The sequence below is a fragment of the Aptenodytes patagonicus genome, chromosome 3 (genome assembly GCF_965638725.1).
Source record: "Aptenodytes patagonicus chromosome 3, bAptPat1.pri.cur, whole genome shotgun sequence".
Taxonomy (NCBI): Eukaryota; Metazoa; Chordata; class Aves; order Sphenisciformes; family Spheniscidae; genus Aptenodytes; species Aptenodytes patagonicus.
The window spans coordinates 54,218,539-54,245,408 of NC_134951.1; the positions used below are offsets into that span (position 1 = coordinate 54,218,539).

At 38.4% G+C, this 26,870-nt stretch overlaps 1 protein-coding gene across 13 annotated transcripts in view; it reads right to left on the reverse strand.

Annotated features, from left to right (window-relative positions):
* The window catches only part of WASF1 (WASP family member 1), a 102,936-nt gene that overhangs the window by 27,846 nt on the left and 48,220 nt on the right, over positions 1-26,870 (reverse strand). For 5 of the 13 annotated variants that reach the window (XM_076333399.1, XM_076333395.1, XM_076333398.1 and 2 more), the window contains 2 exons: positions 19,991-20,195; positions 5,238-5,398 (listed from right to left, as the gene is read on the reverse strand). In XM_076333399.1, the coding sequence (XP_076189514.1) occupies positions 5,238-5,370 (133 nt within the window). In that variant the 5' untranslated portion in view covers positions 5,371-5,398; positions 19,991-20,195. Of the gene's footprint in view, positions 1-5,237; positions 5,399-8,661; positions 8,927-14,379; positions 14,459-19,990; positions 20,196-26,870 lie in introns of all 13 variants that reach the window. The other 8 variants (XM_076333406.1, XM_076333405.1, XM_076333409.1 and 5 more) reach the window with 5 other exon arrangements.

Below are 26,870 nucleotides of genomic sequence, written 5' to 3' on the forward strand. Positions count from 1 at the left end.
CCCACTGAGAACACCATCAAGTAAACTGGCTGAGATTATCCATTAGGTATTCAGAAATCTGTGAGAGAGACTGCTGAGAGCTGAACCTGATGTTGAAGGCACCAGTCCTAAAGATCATTTCACAGGGAAGTCTTGCTCTTCCTTTCCTTTTTTAGTATCACCTGAATTCACTGCTCTATGTAGGCAAGGAATTAATGACAGGTAGGACTTTTTTCTGCTAACACATAGTTGTTTTCAATGAGAAATTACTGACCATTTGCTCATTCCCTCATTATCATTCGAGGTGGACACGAAACAGCATCACATTGCCAATACTGCCACTGCTGGGGAGACAACATTAAGAAATTAGACAGAAGTCTTTGAGAGGATGGGGGTCTCTGAAAAGCTGAGTAAGCCTTTAGTTTTCAAGTCCATCAGTTCCCTTACCCCATGTGCATAAGAACACTTTCTCTAGTGTTCCCTGGCAATCATAGTAATAACAAAGAAAGAGGGGTGACTAATGGAGAAAATTCAGAGAGAATACTGAATATGCTTGTGAGCACAGTGAGGAGGAGGATTCCCAGGGCAGGACCTGCTGCAGGGATTCTGCTGGCTCCAGAATACTGACTGAAGCTCTAGCTGCAGATCTGCAGAGACCTACCTCTGATCATGCAACATGCGGGGGCCTCACCATGTGCTGAAGACGTTGTCCAGAGAGTATGAAGAGAGAGAGGCTGGTCTTTGAGCTGAAGAGGCCTGGTTCTAAAGATTAGTTGCAGTCCAGACACCTTGCTGGTAGGTATTTCTGGAGAAATATTTCCCACTTACTGAATGTTAACACTTTAAGCCATGGCAAACTGAAGGATCCCTGAGGTGAGAAAATGTCTCTCACAAGATGAGCAGTGTTTAAAACCCTCTAGGGGATGGCATGGTAAGCAAAAAATAAGGAAGAAAAGTTAAAAGTGTCTGAGAGGGAAAAAAAGGGGGTAAAAATAATATGCTTGAAAGTCAGGGTTTCACTCCTGAAAACTAACAAATAAGGGGTGAGGAAAAGAAATAACTAACTAGGAGAACATGGTAAAAATAGGAAATAGTACAAAGAAAAGATAGAAAGAGGGGAAAGGCTACTGAAGGTTCAATGTTAATTGAAAATTGTTTTCACTAACATAAAAGGTGCTCCAGCTTAGCAAACAGAGTTATGCAGCATTCTCTTTCTTCATACAGAGGTAGAAGAAAAAAAGGGAAATGACATCTTGCTATCACTGAATAAGAGTTCTGGTCTGAATGCCTGCAATATAAATATTCATTAAAGGAACATACTCAAAAGGAGAAATGTTCTCCTCCCCAGATGGAGGTGTCAGAAACCAGGGCCAAGAACAAATCCCATCAGTTAGGTTTCTTATGTGGTACTGAAATTCTGTGTACAGGGAACAGCTGAATAAAAGGAAAAACAAGATTGGTCAATAGCTGTGAACAAAATGAGGAGGTTACATGCACACAAGAGAACTATTTATCCAACAATGGCACAGCTGCACAGTGCTATCAGTTACATTTCATGTATGCTGGAATGCTATAGCCTGACATACACAAACATATATCAACTCAGGCAGTACTGGAGTACTAATGTATCTGCAATATTGGTGAAAAAAATAGATAAGCACTTCTCCAAAGTAGATACAGTCAGAAAGCAAGAAATACAGGGAAGAATGGCTAGGAAACTAAAACAGCTGTTGCTGTTGTCCAGAGTTTCTGTTGCCACAGTGCTAAGAAAAGCTGTCAGAAGACAGATCCTTTTATGAAGTTAGAGAAGACTGGGAATAGACAGGGGGGAAAAAAAAATTACTTACTGGCAATTTTGTATGTTGTATCAAGACAGACTGATGTGTTTTCATGCTCCAGGGAGAAAGGCAAGGACTATCACTCAAAGCAGAAATAAATATTTCATCCTTTCATCTCTACTTCTTTTAAAGGTCAGAAAATTTCTCAAACTGAACAACTAAAAGCAACACATCAAATAAACTATGAAAGGATTGAGAATTGGTATGGAGACACATAGCAGCTATTGCTGACATACTGATGTAAAGCTCTTTTCATTTTATATTAAAACACAGGAAAACAGAATTCCTGTCATTTAATAGGTATTGTTTCTGCAGGCATGTCCTACTTACACATAGCACCCAAGATCATAGAAACATAGTCGTGTTCAGGTTGAAAAGACCTCCTCCAGAGGTCATCTAGTCCAACACCCTACTCAAAGCAGATCCAATTAGATCCAGTTGCTTGACTAATCCAGTCGAGTTATTAGTATCGCCAAGAATGGAGATCTAACGACATACATGACAAAACTCTACACTTAGCTTTTCTAAAGAATGTTTATCAGTATCATTTAAAGTACTGGAGGCTCTAATTCCATCACAGCGCTCTTTGTCCATATCATATCAGAAGAAAGGTTAAGAATGGTTGGTCTTGAGTCATAATGGCAGGAGATTAATCCTCTATTTGAGGGCTGGTAACTGAAAAATCTTAGAGGCAGAAATTGCTAAGTGCTAATCAGGTCAAAGACCATTCATTTAAATTTGCATAACTTTACTGTCAAAAGCAAAACCAGCTTTAGTTTAAAGGAAATGAAACCCTACCAGAAGACTCAGTTTCCGCTCCCAGAGTGAAGCCTCATTTTGTCTACAACTTAAAGGCTGATTTTCAAACATACACATTATCCACAGAAAACAAAAAGGGAAGGACTGCAGAGAAGCTGGTTGCCAGGGGACTGCTGTGAAACCTTGCCTGCTGGCTGTGACTCACAGGCAACTACTAAAATTTATCTGCATGTCAGCAGGCCTCGCTGTACACTGGTAACAGTGACACACCAAGCGAAGACTGGTTATTTGGATTTAAGCATGAGAGACAAAACTCGTATGCCAGAACTCCCAAATATTTTTGAATTTGCATTGCTACTAGCACAAAGAGGCAGAAAAGCTAAAAGAATTCTGGAACAAAATACTTTCACAGGTACTCATACCTTTGTAACATGATCTCCGTTTTTATAGAGCAATCCTTAACGTTGCTGAGAAATAAGGATTATTTTGCAGAACATGTTCTATTTAATTGTAGGAAAAAATGTTTTTTTGTTGAAAACATACACGGTATAAACCAAAAACTTACTTCAGTTGGTATAAACACTGCCTGTAGAAAACCCGCAAACACCATGATGCTATTTGGAAGGAAGAACAAAAGATTGAAGTAACAGGTCCTGCTCATCAGTGTTTAACTTACCTATAAAAAATTCTGAATGACCTATTCTGGGCTTGCTGTTGCAGACTAAACTAGTGCATTTCCCCTCCTCCTTTTACCTTCCTTGTCATTTCCAACACTGTGTGCCTTTTTGACCACTAGTGAGTCACAAGTTCATGACAGAAACTCCTCTCAAGTGAAAACAGCTAGTTTAGGGCTCATTCCTATGTATGCATGCTTCACATAGAACCACATTCTTTTTACAGAAAAGGACTTTACATAATTACGGTTACATTCCCTGGAAAGTGTCTCCCTAACTGTGCTATACATTAGGCAAACCATATAACAAATGTGGGGGCATTCAATGGATATTCTTCAATACTTTTTTTTCTCCCTTAATTGAGTTCTTTCTGTTCTGGTATTGCTTCATCCTGACCTCTTCCTGAGCAGTTGTATACACAATGTCAGGCATAAGCTCTGTACACCAAGAAAACATAGCAAAGGCAGCTGAATCTCAATAGGTAAGCACTGAGACCATGATGTTGAGTTAGAAGTTGGTGTTCTTTAAAACTGAAAAACCAAGTGATTTGTTTTTGTTTTTGTTTTTTTAAGGTCAAATGAAACTTCCATATGAAAATATCAAATGTAAATTTGGTATGCCACCTACGAAAGGAAATTCCCCTACATGAAGTATAAAATCAAGTAAGAATTTTTAAAACAAGCAAACTAAAATAAATGAATACAATATTAGTAAGAGTGACTTGGAAGGGGAGGCTAGTACACGAGTGGCTAGTCTGAGAAGGGCTTTTGGCAGAATGAAGCAAGACCACAGATGGTGATCATAGAGAATCATAGAATCATTAAGGTTGGAAAAGACCTCTAAGATCATCGAGTCTCACCGTCAACCCAACACCACCATGCCCACTAAACCATGTCCCTAAGTGCCGCATCTACACGTCTTTTAAATACTTCCAGGGCTGGTGACTCAACCACTTCATATACTGCATCCTAATCTGATATGCCCTTGGTTCACTGAAAAGAATTTAAATAGTTATTTTCCTTGCTGTTGCAGCAGCTATACTAATAATGTTCATATTTATGTGCTGTAAGCATTCCTGTCACAACTGCATAATTCAGTGTCCTCAATTAGTCTTCAACCTAATAGCACCCTAACAGCTTTGAAATGCTGCCAAAACAGAGTCACCATACAGTATACCATCAAACCAATAACTAAATCAATCTAATTAACAAATTAGGCTACATCACCTATGATCCTAAGATACTGATGGAGCTGAAAGGCTTTTCACATTGTAGATGGATACACATGCACATTTTAATATTTAATGTGTTGGCAGTCTTACTAATGTGCTAGTGGTTAAAAAGCACCTGTAGTAGTGGAAATTGAAAATGCTGGTTCATCTGACAACTTTTTAAAGTTGCTTGTTTTTTCTTTAAAGAAAAAACAACCCAGAAACCAGCCTTTTCAGAAAAACTCCTTCAGAGTTCTAGAGCTTGAGAAGTATTCACTCCCCTCAAATGCACCGAGGGAAAAACTGTTGACAGAAGGGAGAAGGAGGAAGAAAAATCTTTAGCTGTTTGAAATACTATGCAATAATTAAATTTCGGGGTTTATTATTTTAAAAGGCAACTATTTTTTTCCTGAATGACCACAACATGACCAAGGGTTTAAGTTAAGACAATTAAGCAACCAGTGATATATTCCTCATTATGTCATATTCCCTACCCAAGAATTGCTCTAAGGTTAGCAATTACTGACTTCATTAACCACCAGATACCTTTTTCTGTCGCGTTCCACTGGTAACAGAAATATAGGGCTGAATGGTTTTAAGACATGCTGCTGGAAAAATTCTTAGCTTTCTTTCACAGAAGTCCATGCTAGTCACTAGCCACAAAAGGACTGCATTCAAGGCTCAGAGAATTTGAAAAGGTGTTCCTACTTCAACCACAAAAACTATGACTGTAAAATATATTAGTTCTAAATACAGCTATTATGACAAAGTACTTACTTAGGCTACTCAGTTGTCTGATTATATTTGCCAAGGAGATATTGGTGACGCATTCCAATTCATTCTTGATACCTCGGGGCAGAGCTGTGTGGCACAGGTGCCTAGGGTCTATGTTTCTTTTTACCAGCGGCATTCTGAAATGTGTCAGAGGACCAGCAAACCTGTAAAGAAAGGAGACAAATACTGTTATAAGTTTAATAATATTTTAAATTCAGATTATGTCTAAAGTTAAATCGACTAATCCTAACAAGATAAAAATACCTCCATAGTACTGATGGAATTCATTGCTCTGTGAGTACATACAACTTTTCCTCTTTGCCCAATGAAAGACTATTTCATTCTCTCTCTTTAAACCTTTACCTGACTCAGATGCCAGTGAAGTGACAAATAATTTTTTTACAATTCATGTTTTTTTCTTCCCCCACTGAAAAAAAGGACAGGAAAATCTGCGGTACAAAAACATTAAAGAATGATTTCCTTCTTGATGGACTACTTCCTTATCCAGGCCAGGCAAAGTCCAGCAACAAATTCCCTTTATTATGAGGTCAAAGTCAAACTAGTTGCCTATTCCACCTGAAAGGTAGATATGATCCATTCACTATGTAATGTCATGTTACTAGCAGAAGTGACCCTTCTAGTCTAAACATCACTTCTAAATCATACCTAATCAAGGTAAGAAAAGAGGTTTCCCTTCCACCTACACTGCTACTGGCAATAAATTCAGCTAAGAACGCATCTTCCAAATACAAAAGGCTCCTCAGTAAACTTGTAGTGCAAAGTCTTCCACGACTCAGAAATCCTACCCCTCCACACCTTTCCAAATCCACATATGTTAAATTAATCAAGAGTTTTTACTAGTTCTGCAGACATCGTAAGAATTCTCTCAGGCTGTGAATCCCAGGCTTGTAATTTTCTACACCCATGGCACTGACTGGAAGGAGTTTCCCAGGGGGCAAGTTATGCCTCTCATCTTATTAGTGCTGCTTATTCAGATCTGTCTACTAAAACTTTTCTTCATGAAAAAAGGATTCCCTAAAATTCTGTAATTTTTCCATCATCTGTCATGTAAAACTCTGAATGACCAATGCAAAACTCCCATTTGATACGCAGAGAATGGATACACTTGGTATAACTTAAGTCTCCCTTCCCATTGCAGAAGAGATTACACTTTCTCCGGACAGCAAGGCAGAGAAGTTTTCCACAACGCAACCTGCAGTCCTCGTCCCTCAACCGGATAGCCTGCCACAGCTTCATCCATCCTCTGCTTAGAAGCTTTATCCCAAAATGTTCCCAGGATGCAGCTAGGGCTTCGTGTTGCGCCAGAGAATGCATCTTCCCTACAGTATATATTTAGCCACTGTTACCTTCTCTTGGTCGAAACAGAGAGATTTTTTGGATAACATAAGGCCATGGTGGTAGAGCTGAAATTTTGCTGACCTAGAATGGCATAGGGAACTAAAAGAGTCAAAGACAACTGTAATGAAGTATTTTCCCCTTGCAGACTGGTTATATTTCTCCTTGCCACTTTTCCTGGGAGTATATTCTTTCACTGAAGCCAGGGCTCATAGCTGAGGGACCCAGGCAGGATCCTTAAGTCTACCTGAGAAACACCTCTGCGTTTCCAGGATTTGATTAGACTTCATTCACTGCATTTTAACACCATGTCTACTGCCCTTATTTTCTTGAGAGAACAATCAAAAATATTTTATGCTTTTGAGGGATAAAACCCAATGAAAATAATTTTTCTAGTCACTGGCTTAAGGGAAAGATTATACAGTTCTCAAAATTGTGTAATTTAGTTTCTCAATATTAACAGTAAAAATTATGGTAGCGTGTATGGGGCAGGGGTAAATTACAAGAACAAATTTTTATTTTTATTTTCTAGGAATATCCCAAATCTTTCTAGTCCCTAAATAACTAAGTACTAAAAAGCTAGCTGCTACATACAAGCTAAATGAAATAAAAAGTGCAAATCTGAACACTGTCCCAGATAGAAGCAATGAGAAAGTGTTTATAGTTAAAGTGAGACTTTATACCTGCTGGTACAAGACACAGGTATAGCATGAAGCAAGGGAGATCAAACGGGCCCCACCAGCAAAGCTTCTCCTGTCTTAGGAGCGCGCAACCCCTCTCCCCCCAGTGACAAGACCCTGAAGAAACCCTTAACTACAGGTTCGTTATCGCAGTTTCCCAACAGAAAATAAAGGAACCATTCTGTCACTGTAAACGAAACACAACAAATGATACATGAGTAATGTTCTACAGAAGCAATTAAATATTAATTCCAGAGTTAAGCCCTTTCTTGATTACTGCTTTAATGATACTGTTGTATAAACAGCACAGCAGGCAAGTCTTTTTAAAAGAGGTCCAACAAGTATGTAAAGAAATGTTTTCACAGAAAAAGTAAAAATCTACATATAAAAGAAACTGAAATAGTCCTTATTTCTATCTATCTAATATAGATCTGGGTTATAAAGGTTAAAAACATCTGTAAATAACAAGCATAAAAGCAGTTGATGGCTAGTGCACTTTTTCTTTTATCTTACATAATCAAGGTGTTAGTAAGCGATGATATTGCTCTCCCTCCTTGATTTTATATCATTCATGAAAAAACTCGCCCAATTTATAGCATGTATAGAACGTAAAGCTTCAGATGCTTATGACAGATTCTTTAGAAAACTGTGTAATAGCAATTAAAAAAAACCCAAAAAACAACAAAAAAAGGTTCTTAAAAGTAATTCCAGCCAACTGCTAGCTAGATTTTAAGTAACAGCGTTTGAGTGTGTACTGCCCTTTACCAGTCTCATTTGTCTCTAGGATAGAACACCTAACAAAATAGCTGAGAAGGCGCAGTATTGGCCCAAACATTTTCTCCAACAGGCATAAAAAGATGCTGCATAAGCAAAGATTAAGCCTGAACTCCCTGGACCTCAAAATGTACAACTCTGAACCTGAATAAAAGTCTATTTAAGACAACAGAAATTTTCCTGCATTGACCTCTCTAGAATTTGCAGAAAATCTATTCTTTGACCTTTTTTTCTCCCCCAAAACCCACAAATACCATTTGCTAATGTCTGAATAACACAGTTGTGGCTGTCCTATCCAAAGATACCGTATAATAAGAAAAGGTAGCAGAGGGAACAGTAAGTATTGTAAAAGGTATAGTTTTAAAAGAAGAATAAACTTGGAAAGGAAAGAAACGACAGAAGATATAACTGACACCTGCCAAATTACACATCATGTTTGAAAACTATGCAAAGCCTGAACAGAGAATATTTCCCTGTTTCCCACAGAAACAAGAACAAGGAGGCAACGAAGGAAAATATCACTCAAACATGCTTAAAACAAAGGAAAAGGCATTTCACACAATGTTTAATAAATTGTGGAACTCATTGCCACAGGATGCTGTATACAACAAAAATACCTGCCGGTAATTTGTCCACCACGGACCACATATTCTTTGCAGTTTGTTACAACCACTAGAAGATCTTGATGATTCCTCCCCAGTCGTATTTAGCAATCCCAGCACGGGGAGCCCTTGCTCATGAAACGGGTGTGCAACAGCAAACCAAACTTTACTGTACCCAAACAATTTCTTCACTCCTGTAAAAGATGTCTTTCCTAATGCAGTTCTTATCAAGAAAGCTGAAAAGTTTTGAAATTACTGTATTTATTATGCAGCTTTAGAGCTGTGAAAGAGAAAAAAACAAAAAAGGCGTTGTTACAATGTAGTATATCCTTTAGGTTAAAAGCAAAAAAAATACACCCCACCGCCCGCTCCCTAACCATACATTACCCAAGCCACTCGGGCAGCAAAGGAAAAATTCATTCCTAGATCTTAAAATCCTGTTACCATGTTGCTCCCAAGCAAGCCCTTGAAACTGTTCGTAACTCCAACCAGGCAGAAGAGCGAAGCAGCTTGTCAGTGCATAAGAGGATCCCTAGGCTGAAAGGTTACATGACACCTCCTCAGAGGCTTACAGTTCTCCTGTCACACAGGTCTCGGAGCTCTCCCTCCCCTCAGCCCCACTGCTCCTCAGCTCAAAACTCAGGGGAAGGGAAGGCAATCCTCAAACACAAATATCTCCTCTTCCCTACTGTCCCATACAAATCTTCAAGGCAATTCTTAAGAAGCAGCACTAGTTCACACTCAAGTTAACTGGAAGTGCTTTACTCCATAGTGATCTTAAACTGAAACTCCTCTTTACAAAGAGACACCGATCTCTTTTGCAGAGCCACTATTGAAAACTCTTCTCCCTCACTTCCTATGCATCCTTTGAAGCACTCTGAATCCACTTGAGAAGCCAACTCTAATCTTCTTCACAAACCCCTCTGCTACTTCAGTTGCACAATGGCTGGCACAACCTTCATCCCCCACACATATGCGGTGAGTATGGGTACAGAATACGAATACGTGTACATACTGAGTATCTAATGTTTTTAATCAACCTCTCATGCTTTGATACATGATTTTTTAGGATTTAGGTAAAATGCTCCAGTTGCTTTTTCAATTAATTCCTATTACTTAAACAACTGCAGAACAATGGCACAAATAAAAGTTAATGATTATCTTTTTAGAAGAACAGCCTTAATGAGATTTGACTGCACTTCTTTGCAAAAGGCAAGTTGTTTAGTGTGCTGCACAGCCCTCTTCAGCTGTTAGGGGCCTTACGGGTGTCACTCTTCTATCTCCGCCTTGTACTTCTCAAACGCGGCTGGCAGCAGCTGAGAAACCTGCTGTCGGGGCACCTGCCCCCGTGCCCACACCGCAGCCCCCGTGCCCACACCGCAGCCCCTGCAGCAGCGGCGCTGCTCCCACGGCTCCGACCGGGACGGTTTCACCCTGCTGCTGGTGCCAAGAGAAGGCCCTGGGCAGCACCGGTGCAGGAAACAGCTATCATTTTCCTTTCAACACGCTCCTGTAGAAATATCTCAGAAGTGCAAGATGTGTGGAGAAATGTTACATTACTAGAAACTTGTGAAAAATTTGAAATGTCAGTTGTCACAGTAATGGTTCAGGTTTTCTAGCAAGTACAGTAAGACAAGTAGGAATGAATGCACAACATTAAAGTGGGGAAAAACTAACTAACCTGCCCAATAGTTTAACTGGTAATTAAACTATACTTCAGTTTTCTTTTCAGAAGACTAATATAATATCACAAATCACATCTTGTCTTTTTAATGAAAGTTTATTTCTGATTAGGTTACATTTTGTCCTTACTAAACTTGACATTATTTTCTTAGCATTAATGAAAGACATTCATTCATCTATAATTTTTATATAACATACCAATAATGCAGCACTGAATGCCCCTGCTTTCACGGGGTTAAATTTAATTCCAACCACTTCTATAGCCTATCTTTATGCCTTAATATTACCATACTTCTTGCAATTTTCCTTTAACAATGTGCAACAGCAATGCCTTTCATATGCTTCATTTAATTGATCACGTTCTAGCTGCTGGCAGAACAGACCACAGTTTGAAACCCAACAATCAATTTAACACTTCCCCCACCCACTCCTAGAAACAGAAATAGAATATACAATAGTTTTTATATTTGCTTATATAATCATGTACTAACTGCACCTACACTATACAGACTTTGGGACAGAATGAAAGTAGCTAATAAAAATCCTCAACTGTATTAATGAATCTGGTAAAATCAGAATTGTATCAGTTAACAAAACAAGCTTGTTCTCTTGTCAAGTTTTCTTTTAATTATACTACGAGACATCATGTTATACCAGTTGCAGAAAATCCAAAGATGGAGATTTTATAATACACACCTCTACTATGAAAAGGCAAGTGTGCAAAGACTTCATACAGATTGTTTCTCTGCAGCTCCCGCTGCAAGATCAAGATCCAGGTAAAAGCTTGAGAAAAAACAGACACCAGCAGCATGGTGTCCTCCTTCAACAAAGTAGGCCACTACCACCTACTGCTGAGTCAACATAACAATTTTAAAACTCTAAAGGCAATTAACATCCCTTAGAAGATACATCTTGGAACTGACAAGATGACAACTGACATCTTAAATTGACAATTCAACAGAAAACTGTTAAATTACAGTTTTGCAATCCTTTCTGTTATGAACCATGTCACAGAACGAAAGATCTTCTCCTTGGAACACTTCCCTCAAATCTCAGTCTTCTGCAACTTGCTCTCAAAATTTTTTCTAACTGCAGATGACTAGAAAAGATGACCTTATTGTAACTAAAAAAGTGTCAAAGAAAATAAATGCAAAGTGATGTTGACATCACTGCTGTTTAAGAATGAGTGTAAAATGAATTGTTTACATCTTAATACTTCCTATACTAGGTTGTCTATTGAAAAAAGTTGTTACACGTTTGGTCAATGTAATGAGCAATGACTATACAGGGTATATAAAGGAAGTTGATAATTTCTTTTTTTTTATTAAACCACAGAGTCATTAATAAAATATTTCTTATTTTATTTGTAGTCACAAATATAAGAAATACTATTCCTGAAGTAATACCAACAACAGTCTCTCAAACATTCTCTTAATATTCTGTTGCTGAACTGAAGATAAGAGTATGCAGGGATGGATTAATATGTCAATGGGCCACTGAAGTCTCTATCTCAGTAACGTTGTATAGGAAAGTATTTGATTTGCAAGATAATAATGAACAGATTTCTAACTCATAAAATTATAAAATGTATTTAAAAATGCCTTTGTAATTTTTATTCTGTATTTAATATTGACTTGCTTCTGTATTGTTTTAATTGTCTGTGACAATTATTATATTCTTCCTATAGAACTATCTGTAACCATCTCAGTACATCTGTCATGTCAGATAAGCAGAAAACAGACAATGCAGTCACAAAAATGGGTAGGACTTGAGTTCTACTAAATCTCTAAGGGATAATTACAGACAGTGCTAAAAAATTACTTTTCGGCCACTACCATCCAGCCAATTTTCTCCCAGATGTGTATCATAAGTCTACAATCTCTCCCCCATGCACGCATGCACACCTGCACACACACAGAGGCACGCTCACCTTCAAAGCACATGGAAAAAACATTTGAGAATTATGGCTTTGATTATAGATACAAACCACAGCTACATCTACTTCCTTGCCAAAATGTCTAAGTTGCACCTTATTATTAAACAAATGAAAAAAGTGGCAGTAATTTTTTACGCTGGAAAAAAACAAGTTCATCTTTTCAGCTCTATATTGGTTGTGACTATCATGAAACAGTATAATAAAAATGAAGGCAATTTTGGAAAGTTATAGGTGAGAAGAAATGGAGTGATTAATTATTTGTATGCTGACTTTTAAGAGCTTTATCTACGACAAATTAGTTTTTTCCAAAAAATCTGAAATAGTTATTGTCACTGAGATAACTCCAGTGATGGCAGCAACAGCAGAAGTCCCAGCATAGATAACACTGCAAAATATGATCCCCTAGTAACAGCACAGTAGCACTGCTAATGCAGCAAGCACAACTTCATTAATAGAAACAGCAGCAGTATTTCAGGGGAGAAAGCTGACATACCAATTCATAACTACAGGGGCTACCTCAAGTTTTAGAGGCAGCAACAGCATATTTTCAGTGAGACACTGCAATCTGGGTCAAGTCAACGAGCAATGTGTAACAAAATATAGCATCACAGCATGCAGCAACCACTTTCTACTGAGTGAGTCCAGCCCTCAGGGCTTCCATACCACTTCCAATTTTGTTGGGGAAGATCTTTAGAGCTTGACTCCAGCTGCAACCTGTTGTATGGGTTTGGGCTTCCTCAGGGTCCTTACACACCTGTCTGAAATTCCTCCCACCTGTATTTTGTTTGCACTGTCACTGGCCCCTCCTGTCCCAGTACGCAGATGACAGAGGCTGTCACCATCATTTATACAGTCCTCTCCTCCCCTCAAGCCCTAATGAAAGATTTCACTCCGATCATGTGTACAGAGCAAAAACCTAAGGTATCCTAAATACAAGAAGAGAGTATTCAGCTCAATATTGCTTTCTTTTTCCCAATATAGGTGCAAAATACAATAGGGTTAAATAAACAGCATGCGGACTTTGCAAATCTCATCCCTTTTGTTAAGCAGAATTCCTATTAATTAAGTGGAATTCAAACACAAACAATTCAGAGCACAGCAGGTTACAAACTGTGGCTTTTTTAGATAGTTTCTTTCTACAAGGCTAAGCTCAGCTTGATTTCACTTAACTAAGTTTTTTCCTTTATCTTCACCTCTGATTTTATGGAATATACACAAGTACCTACTGATTTGTCAATTTGTTAAGCATTGATTCATTTAACTGTGTTGCTTCCTTTGTTTTCCCCCACTACCAACAGCTTCTATCTTACTACGGTGTCTTTTAAATATAAGTTGTTTATATCAAATTTAACAAATCAGCAGCAAAAGCAAAAAAAAATCCGGCCACCGTAAGTGCAGTTATTTGACGTGTCTTGCTAATAACTATAAAAACATTTCTGTTCGTCTTAATAAAGAAACTATTTAAATCAAATTGCTCGGGGGGAGGGGCAGGGGGAAGGTTCAATACTACCTACCCTGAACAGTAGGACTGCTGGGGGCAATAAGGCACTAAGCCAGCTGCATTTCTGGCTCATAGACAAAATTCAATGAACGAAGTTAGACGTGACACTGTTTAGCATGTCTACAGCAAGAAACATTGAGACATACAAACTTCCTTCACATTAAGTATTTTAAGCAAAAATGGAAATTAAAAAAGATAGTGAACTTTTTTTGGTATTACAACTTACTTCCAAAATATATATAACATAAAAACCACAGAACACACACAGAATAAACTTTCTGATTCAAAAAATTCCTTAAGTATATTAAAAAAACCCCTCAACACTAAAGATTTCCAGATGTTAGATTAGAATTAATTGGTATTTGCCCCCCCCCCCCCTTACAATTCTACTTCTAGTATTTTTAAACTAAAACTTTTGTTACATATATGATAACCCAATCCTTTCATAACCTGTGATATTTTCAGTTTACAAAACAGCAAACAATCAGAAACTGAATAGAATATAATTGCATTCTTCAAATCCAAATACAAGTCTTAAAGGCACAAAATACTAATCACCAATTCTTTTCCTTCCAATATTGAAATTACAGTATAAACTACAGTGAAGACTTACAAAAGCAATCTTGTGAATAGTTCACAGAAAAGATGAGAATCATTGTCCCCAAACAGGCACAAGCTCTAATGATACCTTACTACAAAAAAAAAAAAAAAAAAAAGATTAATGAAATTCATTGTATGTGTCCATATATTAATGGAGAAATATTTAAGTTGTGTGGAACCACATTGCACTTTATTGTTAGGATATTATTCAAGAAAAAAAAAAGTGACTCCTTGCACTTGTACTTCTAGTAAGCTTTCTGCAGAAGTTGATTTAAGAAATATAAAACATGCACAACATATTTGCGTTACATACATGCACACACACATACTGCTACCTCTAAATAGAAATCTTTTAAATTATTACATGTAAGATTTGAAAAAAGAGCTGCAAAATTTCTTATCAACATTACTAAATATTATTCAGATTACCCTGCACTCATTAGTTTTCTCCTAGTGAGCTCCTGTCAGGTCATTTGATTAAAAACATTTTTGGAAGTATCCTGGATTCCAATTTAGGTACAGCCAAGAATGCTCAAATTAATTTTTGATTACAAGTTTTCCTCCGTTCCCCAAAGGCTAAAAATGTATTAATGCATAACATACTATGTGATTTGAAATTGCTTTTTGAGACCTATGTTTTATCTGATGACATTTTTTCTCTCAGCATTAATCTAGTCTTCCTGTTAACAGTTTCTACGTATGTGTGTGTAACACAAAAGCCCTATAATGGATTGCAACAAAAGCTCTTTATTATAGTCCTGACAGAGACAGATAACTAATCCAGTGTTAATTTAAAATCAAAACCTTAGTACCAGAACCAAGTGTACAGCTTCTATGGGTTTAGCGTATCTATCATAACATACTACCTTTGAAAATTTTCTACAATTTTTCTTGAAAATGTATATTCTATGTATTAACAGCTACCTTTGTTACAGAGTCCTTTACCAGTTCAGGATAAGACCTATTAAGTGCACATGTCAATTTTATAACTTAATTTTATAAAATTTACCAAATGCATGTAAAATGAATGCCAATATACTTCTATTGCACGGCTACAACAACCTGCTTCTGAATGGACAGTATTTCATGGCAGTAAATAATAAATATTTAAAGAAAAGGTACCTGAACTTCCCAGCTGCTAAGAAAAGTAACCCGGTGGGTACTGGGAAGATAAGGTGTTCCACCCTGGCTACAGCACCGAACTGCTACGTTCCCCATCAGCGGTGCATCGCCAACTTCCAGAACTCCCCACACCAAGGGAGCCCCCGGGCTGTGGCACTATTAATCGCAGCCAACACCTCCCGCACTGGGCTGCTTGAAAACAGGCTGGCCCTCGCACAAGGGAATTAGAATTCAACACGCAGTGCCCTGCCTTAACAACAGAGCTGTCCTTACAAAGGAAACACTGAAGCGCTCACCCCCGACGACCAAAGCCTGCCCTTTTTCCCCAGACACAAGTGGAGAACCCCCTGAAGGCAGAGTGATTAAGAAATAATTATTCCTTTGGTACCAAGCTACAACTGGTAAATACTAAATTATGACGTGCCAAAAATGAAAGAAATGAGTGGCTGTGCATGGGTGAGGAAAGGAAGGAAGGGGAATACGACAGTCTGGGCCTTTCATCGTGTTGACCTTACTGCTGAATCCAAGAAGGAAATTGGATGCTAATGAAATAATAAATAATGTTGGCAATCTACAGTAGTAATGAGACCGATGTACAGAGGGCTACGACTAAGAAACCTCATACAATGCAGGAGCTACTTGTGCAGTTCCCGTACATTAATCCACCAGTGATACACACTATACTAACTAGTACTCACTTACTAAACTAAGTAACAGGTGTCGACAATGACTATCAGAAGCTTTTCGTGCCTCAAAACATTACTAGATTTGAAGAAGTAATGTTAGCACTGCAAGAGCCAGAGATAAGCCATGTATTTAAAAAAATGAAATTTTCACCTCACTTTATGCTGCAATACCAAATGCCTAAATGCATTTTATGCTACGATACCAAACCCATGATTGACAGATTATTGGTTTTGATTTTCTTTTTCACGTTTTAAAGGCAGAATTAAGATATACCAACTATCAAGTGGGAGGTACAGATGTGTAATAATCACCTTATTATTACTAGCTGAGCTTCTTTGTAGATTAATTTTTCCCCCTTGTGAACAATAAAATTCCTCAGAAGAGGATTTGTTGCAAAAAATGTGAATGTGCATAAACAACATTTTCTCCTGTCTACTGCCATTTATGCTATTTAACATGTTTGAACAGACATGCTGTGGGATAAAGGTATTAACATGTACAGAGAAGTTGTTTACTTTTGAACAGAAACATTATTAAATATTCAACAGTCCAGAAACACTGATGATTTATATTGTTGAAGGCTAGAAACTGATCATTTCATCCTTCACTCAGTATAACGTCAAAACTCCCCACTGAAGTGAGTACAAGAGTTGCTAAGTAAAGACTGGAGGACTCAGATGTGCCTGTTTCCTACCCAGTGCAGTGCTGTTTGGGACAATATTTTTTCCAGTATTTTTCCTATTCAATTTTCATCATTTTAGGTAGGGGGTTTCCAGTAATTTCTTGGGTAAACTTCTACAACCAACTACATCTCATACACAGGAAAATGTCTCAATTCTCCCTCTTTCCCTCTCAGTTCTATATTTTTCCCCTAAATTTAAATACTAAGATTAATTCTAGCCAGCATTTACTTTCACTGTCCATGTCCGAGTTTGAGGAATATTCTTGCCAGGAAAGGAATAAAATATTGCAGAGAAAACTAATTTTTTTTGTGAACACTGGAACTAATTAAAGCTAGTCCTCTCAAGGCTTTTGTGTCATGGTTGATTGTGAGCTTTAACTAAAGCTGTTCCCATAATTGGGATATCTGTAAGATGCCTTTCCTCTCTGGTTTCCTGTATCTATTTACATGTAAACTAACACTGTCACCTTTCCATTGCCCGTAACATTTGCAAAGACATACATTTTCATAATACGTGCAGGAGTTTAACAATCTTTCAAATATCTGTTCCCTTATGAAATTTGGCTCAAACCAGACAGCAGTTTAGCAATTATTGGGATGAAATAGGAATCATAGACAAACAGACAAAGAATGACTGCATTCACCTCCTTTTCTTGACCCCAGTTTTGGAAACTTGATTTTTAAAATAACTTGGTTTTGTGCTATGCTTCAAACAGCAATTATTTAAAGTTACTAGCTTAAATAACTGGAGGCACAAACATGAAATAAGAACATTTTGAAATTCACACATTCTTGTACTTTCTGATTTGGGCTTGGAAACACAAAATCCATGGGAATGAAAACTACAGTCACTAAACTGGAGATGCCACCTCAGTTTCAAGCAGAGACAAACTATTCATATTTGGAAGCTTTGCGAGGGAACTTATCTTCACGGGGTCAGAAGACTGTTTTCAGTTGTGCATTCCTCTTACATCAGACTTCTTAATAAAGAGACAGTAAAGGTACACCTACAAGGCTTATGGCATCAACATTATAAAATCAGTATGACCAAAAAACCTGCATGTACATATTTATCAGGGAAAATAAGGTGTTCTCAGTCTGCAGGCAAAACATCCATGGCCCTCAGGACCATTACACATGACAATCATAGTATCTTCTGTGATACGGGAAACACTGAGTAAACACAGATCTCTGCCGGCTCCTTTGAGGGAGTAGAGGGACTACAGACGTGAAAAGGGAAAGAAAAGAAGGTGAATCTGTTTATTCTCTACAATACAGCAAAAAGATTAGCCCAGCCAGCCAAGAGGAAGGACAGACTTATAGTAAGGGAGTTAATAAAGTTGGCTCCTTCTCTCTTACAACTATTTAGCAAAGGGTAGATAGTGATTGAATAGGGATGGAGAACTGAGATTATCTTTAGTTGTCTCTACAGGGAGCTCTGAAAAGATAGCTTGGAATTGTCAGACTTTGAACTAGTACATATAATTATCAAGTAATAAAGATACCCGTTTGCCTCAGAGGTAGATAACGTAAGAATCAAGGAACTCAGTAATTTCAGTAATTCCTTCTGCATTTAAGATATGTTAACTGTATATTTTCAGAGAATTTAGGACACAGTATTGGAATAAAACTGTATAAAATTCTAACTATCAAATATTGGTGCTGTCATCAAAATGTTGGTTTCAAGCATAGAAAAAGGGAGGAAATGGGCACGGCTGCGAAGACAGCAAAATAGTCACTTTAGCACTCTCTGAGGACAGCAGTGGGAAATCACCGTACCTAGCTGAACGTCTACATTTCCACAGAATGCACAGAAATCACAGGTGCCTATAAAGCGCAATCCAGTCCATTTACATTATTGGTTTTTTTTCTACCAAGGACGTATGGAAAAACAGGAAATCTAAAAGGCTTCCATGTACTTCAGATTAACTCTGTCTACCCTCTTTGAAGTAGAGGCACCAAAGGAAGGATGGTTCTTGCCTCCTGAACAACAGCCTGCTGTTTGGAGAACTCACTCCAGTGAGCTGGAAAGACTGATTAAAGGATGGAAGCCAGATTAAAAGAAATGAATTCATGCCTCCCTTATTGCAGTAATCAAAAGCATTAAGCCACAAAACATTTTCTGTGAAAGCACTTGAAACTGAGCAAGCAAATAAGGAAGCCAAATCTTATCCAGAAATTGGGATATTAGCTGCAAGCGGCAGAACTCAGTTTCCAGATCTTAATCCCAGAAAATAATTATGCATTTAAAAAAATATATATTGTCACTAGACAAAACCATTTCCAGAATTATTGATTAGAAAATTAGCTATGCGTCCTTCCAGTTTAATGTTCTGGTTATTTGAAAGGCATCTTTCCGCTATTGCCTAGCCCTTTCTCCCCTAGAAGGTGGAAGACATAGGTTTAAATCACCTAGCTTGAGTGCTGCACCCGTATTTCTCAGTGCTCTAATATGGCATAACTAACTGAATACTCTATCAGTCAGGGTCAGTAATGACCACTCTCACATGAGATGAAATCAGTCATAGATCTAATCCCCAGCTCACCTTTTCAAGCTTCTCCTGGGAATGACAGAGAATTTAGGAGGCTGTCCAGATATCTAGACAAAGCAAGCACCTCTAAGCATGTGTGGGTGACTCAAGATAAATGTCTCAGCTAGGCAGGGAGGAGCCTAATGTAATTACACACATAGTGTTAAACAGTCTTGGAAAAGAAATAGATTTGACTATCTGAGACGTATATATTTTGAGTGGCTAAACTGCAATTTGGGTAGGGTATGTCATCCTTAAACCACAAATCTAATCCTATGCAATACAGAGGACAAGGCTGTATAACCCTATTCATGAACTAAACTAATCAAGCTCCATCTTAAACCTAGTTAAATCCTTGCCCCTGATATTAACTTTAAGCACAATTTACTCCTTAGATGACAGGAGACAATATGCCAATTCCATTCTAAATTTATGATTAATATTAGTTTTTTCCCATTCTAAAAGTGTTCTTCATTGCCCATTTTCCTTAGAAAATTCTGTCTCTCCAACTGTACTTCTGTCCTTTACTATCTTCCCAGTTTTACATAACTAAAATATATTATAACTAAAATTAAGATAATTAAAACCAGGCAACAACACACCTTTCTGATGGAAGGACAAGTTGCGTAGTCAAGGAAGTTCAGAATACCTTGATTATCACATGGACTTTGGTTCAAGTCAAGAGGTGTTCTTCAGATACCGATTCAGGTTATTTTATTAACTTACAGATGAGAAAACTGTCCAGGAGACTGTAACTACTACGTTGATGAAACACCAGTCAGGAATCCACGTAATCCGGAGACATGCCTGAAAAGGAGCGGATGTGGAATTTAGCATGGGATTCAGCATAGGGGCAGGCTGCTATGTGGCGCAGAATACCTAAGGAGCTCATCAGTGTATGGGAAGAGGATGTAGGGAAACACTAGGAAAAATCCATTGTACAGATCACAGCTTGGAGAAGGTAAGCATAGGTGGAAACCAAGTCCACAATGGTTCTGCTATTCTCCAGGGGTTTGCATACGGGTTAGTAGAGAGTTTTTATATTTATTAATATCCCAAAGTGATTTGCAGGGAGCCTTTAACTAATAAAGAGAAAACAGCTATTCTTTTTACACCACTAAAGGGATACTTTATGCACAAGAACATAACAGCTCTGACAGCACACAACAATAATGGCCAGATCACTACAGGCTGCAAGGTGTGTTCTGCCAGACAGAGGATACAGAAGTAAGTGTCCTGAAAACCAAGAAATATGGGCCACTATCTCTATTGAAGAGACAGTATCATCATGTCTTGCACATTATCTTCAACCAGCAACTACAGGCATCCAGACTTCTCCGATCCAGGATCTCTTTCTCTTTGGCATGAGAAAATAATTGCAGTAAATTCTTTTCTTGAGATGGGAAGGATTAATTCCACCTCTCTCTGGTTAGAAGAGTAGCTTCTTGTTATGTCAGTCTTTTGTTAAAAAAAATTAAAAAAAAGGTAACTGAAAAGAGATGGAGATGTTAAGGCTAAGGGCTGCTAGGGAATCAGAGGAGGGGTTATTGAACAGAATGATGTTGAATACTTCCTTTCAAGGTGAAACTGCTTCAGGCCCGATCCCAAAGAGGTTTCAGAAGGAAGAAGTTAGAGCTAAGAGGAGGCATCTCCTAAGCAAAGATACAAGGTCATGTCTGAGGTGCAATGAACACCGAGCACAAAAATCGTCTGCTGCAGTGGAACTGCTGTCTCCTCCACTGAGAGTTACAAAGTCTTAATATGCCTTTGAAACTTAGGAAGTTGAAGAAAACGTTCAGAAAAATTAATCTTAGAACCAGATGAAAGGCTCCAAAAAGGATGCCAAGGTAACCACTGAATTCTTAAAAAAGAAAGCTGAAACAGCACCCAACTAAATACCCTCCATTAAAAAAAAAAAAGGGACATCTTTTAGTGGCACATCTCTAGATGAACAGCCATGTCAGCAAAGTCTATCAATGTTTATTGTGGGGAATAACTCCAGAGGCCTGTCTCTAAAAAGTAGACCTTGTGTTAGAGGAAAATTTGTTATGCAGCAGACAATTTTTGTGCTCAGTGTTCATCACACTTTTGGTGACACAAAAAAAGGTGAAAGACAACAAGCAGACAAAACACAGCAATTGGGAAGGAATCCCCTGACCTCCCAATTCAAGTATTGCTGAGAACTGATTGACTTTGAGTTGTATGTGAAGCCAAAGAATTTTAAGAAGGGTTAGTCTTCGCTTACAGCAGTTCTCACCCATGCGAGAGCAGAAGAACAGTTGCCGTTTGAGCTCACTCGCTGGGTGGAATCACTCCTCCGGTGCTGTAGTCTTATGCCATAAGATTTCCTTCACACCGTGACAACTGCTTAGGCCAAAGCTTTCAAGACGGTTGAAAAGAAACATCATTTGAGGAGCAGACTAGGGATTTGGGTAGCTAGTGTCCTTGCCTTAGTACCACCAGGGAACGAAACATACTCTACGTCTCTGATTTACAGACATCTGAGACAACCAACCTGCAGCATTCTTCAGAGTATGCCACTGAGGCTTTGAAGTCACAGCAAAAAAGCAACTCTCTCAACTGTGGGTAACTACTGAACTGGAAAAAGTATAAGCAACTAAGAAAGTGGCTCTACGTATGGCAAGTATATTGTGGCACCAAGGTCTGTAAAGCACTGAGATGTAATACTAAGAACATTAGAGCAAGCAGTAGGGCTACCAACAGCATCACCTATATGCATTAAGCAAGAGTAACCCAAAGTTTTCCCTTCTTTGGCTTGTATATGAGAGCGTCAATCAAAATTTTTGGAAACGGCGAAACTCCCTGCCATGTGTCTCTGGCTCTCTGCAAGCTAACAAGTCTTAGAGCAGTTTTTAATGGAATGAGGAAGCAAAGCCATCATACTTAGTAGAAAAAAGCTAAAGTATTAACAGAAACAGCTTGGTTAAGAACTTGTCCCTGAAATGCTCAGTGGTATCACAATCAGAAGCAGTCTTATTTGTCCTTGATGAAAAGTCTGGCTGAAATGAGAAAACTTTGTACAGTTAAGGTCTAGGATCTAAGCCCAAAACAATGGCTTTTCTCAAAGATTACATCAAGAGCTCCTTGAACCCTTCTCTTGCATCTGGCTCAAAGCATCTGCAAATGCATTTGCCAAAGACGTGGTACAGACATGGAAATGTCCATTCCAATAATGATACGTAGCAGTCACTCAGTGTCCAAACTTTAAAGCTCACAGACTTAGCTGAAGATTACTTCACAGCAGTAAGAATCCAACTTCTTAAAGGAAAAGGGTGAACCCTGAAGAAAACCATACCACGAGTAGAAGGTCCAGAACCAAATGGGGGGGAGGGGCAAAAAAACCCAATAAAAATTACCCCACAAAAGAGAATGCAATAAAGAAAAGCTAAAAAATAAGCGTGAACCCCCAAAAGCTTAGAGTTTACTGCCTACAAATCATTCTGGCACTGTAGATAAGCATTTGAAGCTCTGACCTGGCCAGACAGTTGAGAGGAGTGAAGAGGAGCAGAGTAGTCTCTGCATGGCGTGTGCAAGGGCTGACACTACCTTCAAGAGTGCTACTGAAGATAAACACATCTTCAGTTTTGAGAACTTCGGCATATCCACAGCTTATTTTTGAAAGGGAAAGGTAAATTCCTGTGCAAATATTACTTCATGTATTGTATCAGAGGTGGGAGAATTCCACTGATCAATGCCAGGAAACTAATAAACACTAAATGAGAAGTTTTCTTCCTCTTTAAAACACAACTCCTACCTAAACTGTCTCTTAGAGACATTGGGGGATGAGATGAGAGTATAAAGGCATCACTGTGACTATCATCTCCAGGAAAGTTTCACAAACATTCCCATAAATTGAAAATATTCATACAAAGCTTAGTTGGAATATTCATATGGCAAATTCAGATAGTCATCTGTCTCTTTGTCAGTAAAAACTAACAAAACTAATTAAAATAATATTCCTCTGTAGTAAATTGTTGATTTCAATGGGATAGCGCAGAATAATTTTATACCACTAAAATTCTTGGCAACTAATTTGAAATAACCTAAAAAGAAGCTACAGGCAAATTTCTATTTTTCCCCAATAAATATAAGAAATACAAGCTGTAAATAAAATCCTTGCTTTACCCTGTGTACCACAATGACAGATGCAATGAAAAAACAACTGCTTGGCTTTTCTGCAAGATCTTCAATCAAAACCTTTATCAAAAGGCCAGAAAATAACCAAGAAGGAAAGTAAAAAGCTTTCTCAAAAAAATACTATCTGTAGTGCAATCCAAAAGAAAATAATGCTGCTGACAGCAACAAGTAAAAGCTAAAGCAGCCACCAAATATTACTTCCAGATCAATACTACAAAAGATATGCACCTAATACAGTAGATAAGAAGTTCCTACTAATAGTCTGGAGATACTTTGCAACAGTAAGCAGGAGAGAATACTACATTGGCGACAAACTGATACTGCTGTTTATTCACTAAACAAACACATCTTTTTATATTTATATATAGATACAATGAAGGGTCCCAAAGATGAGATCTAAAAGCACAGATTCAAAAAAGAAAACTTAACTTAGTTTGGCATAATAAGATTTCTGCACATTTCTCAAAAACCATGCCAACTTTATCTATGTTTTTATAATCCATAACCTCAATTTAGTGGTGTTCCCTAAGGGCTAGACTCTCATGTGGGGAAAAAATACTGCCAGAATTCACACCTGAACTTACCTACTCTGACTCACTGCAGCACACAGGTTGTAGAAACGCTCCTAAATTTTTTGCACCAATACCAGAACTTCTGCTTTCAACTACATGCATGCAAAAAGTGGAACAAACAACAGAACACCTCAAATTATGGAATACATGCACATGCTAATTTTCCAGGAAAAAAAGCCATATGCAAACAGTTATAAATAAACCTCTTGTGGTTATGTCATGTCTGTATTTTCTTTTCCAGTGTTAAGTCCCTGGCTATAACCGAAGACTGGTACCAGCTTAGATAGTTAATATTTAACTCACATGGCAACTCCTACGTGCTTGGAGTTAGTCTATTAGTACTGAGATGATCCTTGCCACGTACATGTTTGGATGAACTAAGGCTTAACTCACACGGTAACTCCTATGTGCTTGGAGTTATTCTATTAGTGTTGAGATGATCCATTCCAATGTACGTGAGTCAGAGGGAGGGAGGGGCACAGTAATCTGAGTATTAACGCAACAAGAAAGGAGATGCTTCAAAATTTATATCCCAATCATACCCTGAACCCACTTTCCTCCAGAGAACTAACCAGACAGAAACTAACTAAAAGGAGAACAATAGGAAGAGGAAACCCCTTCTGTTTTGCTATTAAGCTACATCACAAGTCCAAAGCATCTTCTTCCAATACTCAGTTTATATCAGGCCAGGGAGACCACTACAGGGAGAATATTTTGCTAATACAAGAGGAAAGGAAAGGAAAATAACAAAAAGCAACCTTGTACAAGACTTTACAGTAACGCCATTAAATTATCATTGTGTAAATATTTAGACAACCTTATCCATAAATAAAAAGGCTGAAAGTGATTGTCCGGCACTTGTAGTTGTACAGTCATTCATAATGAAGGCTCTAAGTTGACCGAGCCATAATTATTCCCCATAAAGAAATTATTCCCTACTATTCCTGTAACTCAAAAATATTACTACTTATAGAAGAAAGAGAAGCATCTTGTCACATAAAGAAAATACCCAAATGATTACCCAACACTTAAAGCTGTTAAACTGTTAACTTTGAGATCAAGGATAAGAGGAGGTTCTTGTCCTTTGTAGACCCAGCCAACATAGTAGCACAGTAACAATTAAATTAAATTGAAACAAAAAAGCTTTAGGAACAGGCTTTTCTCACTACAAAAATAGATAATTCCACTTTGAAGGTACTTTGCTGAGAAAGTTTCATTTAAAACTAAGCTTTCAGTCACTGCCATATTTTTTTAGTGATTTCTAATAGCCGATATTGAATGAGCAGAATGTGGAGAAAGTAAATTTCCACAGTTCTCAGAAGTTTGCATGAGACTGATATATTTTGCATCTTCAAGAGGCTACTACTTCCAACTTGCCTAAAGATCACCTGTTCCTTCTAAACATAACTGTAGATGAGAACACCGATTTTAAAAATCCCCTTTCAGCTCCTGGTCAGGATTGCTGAAATAGTACCAAAAATATGATATTGGGCACCCCTAGATGCGAGGCGGGTACAAAGAGCACGAAGCCTGCTGAAATGGCTCCACAGAGTGAGTTCCTTGGCAAGAAAGCACTCTTGCCCAGAGACTCCAACTCCACTTCAGGAAGCCCTGACATCTCCTGCAAGATAAAGACACTCCACTGCAGAAAGCATGAGGAGCTCTGCCAGGGCTTCCCAAAGGAGACTCCCCTAGGGACAGCTCGCAGAATTTCCTGCTGCTTTGAGTCACTTTGGAGACCCCAACTCGATGGTCGGACTCTTTAACTAGCCACGTTCAGCAGAGCATCTTTCATTTCTCTGTCTGCTTTCCTAACTCCTCCAGGCTTTCTGAGGGCGAGGGAGGCAGCAAAGGCACCTTCTGCCAAAGCGCTCCTCTCTTCAGCCTGCCACCCTGCAGAGGTCACTCGGGAAGATCTGTCTCTGTGTTGAACCCCATCCAGGCACTCAGGAGACTGAAGACTGCAGGAATCCACAATGAGCAAATCCCAAGAGTGCTCCTGCGGGAGTTTTAAAAGACTAAGAGTCATAAAGCTGAGTACAAGAGCAGGGAAAGTTTCAGGTCATCTACAGTCCATCCTCCCATTCTAAGGAAGGATCAATTATACGCAAGTTATTGTTAGCAAATGATCAGTTAACCTGTCCTTAAAAACATCCACCAATGTCTCAGAAAGTCTCGCGAACTCCCAAAGAAAGTTGTTGCAATATTTCATAAAAACCGCAGGTCACCTGCACACTTGAGAACAAGTATCCTTCATTATACCTGGGAATAAATCTTATTCGTCCCAAACAAAAATACTGGGAAAACACAGGAGAAAAGAAGGAGGTGTGGGGGGAAGAGTTCTCACAGCAAAAGTAGCTCATCTAGGGAAACAATCTCACCCCCAGAAAACTGTACCTCGTTTTTCTGCCTATCTCAAAGCTTCAACCACACAAGCTCTGGCAAATTTAGTTTAAGCTATCAGTCATGCCTGCTAATGTACTGAACTGAGAACTGGCGAAAAGCAGACAAATCTTCTTCCACCCTTGCAAGGGGCATGAGATAGGTGGGACAGACAGCAGCATCTTAAACCTCTGCAACAAACTCTAACAGAATTCGTTTGTCAAGAGTCTCAGTCATCTATGTCAGGAGCATAAATGCCAGTCATTCTAGGACTTGTACTGACTCCAGATAATTGCCAAAATGATAGCAAATCTACAGTCCTTTATTCCTTTCTTACAGAATGAAGATAGCTTGTATCAAAATATTATGT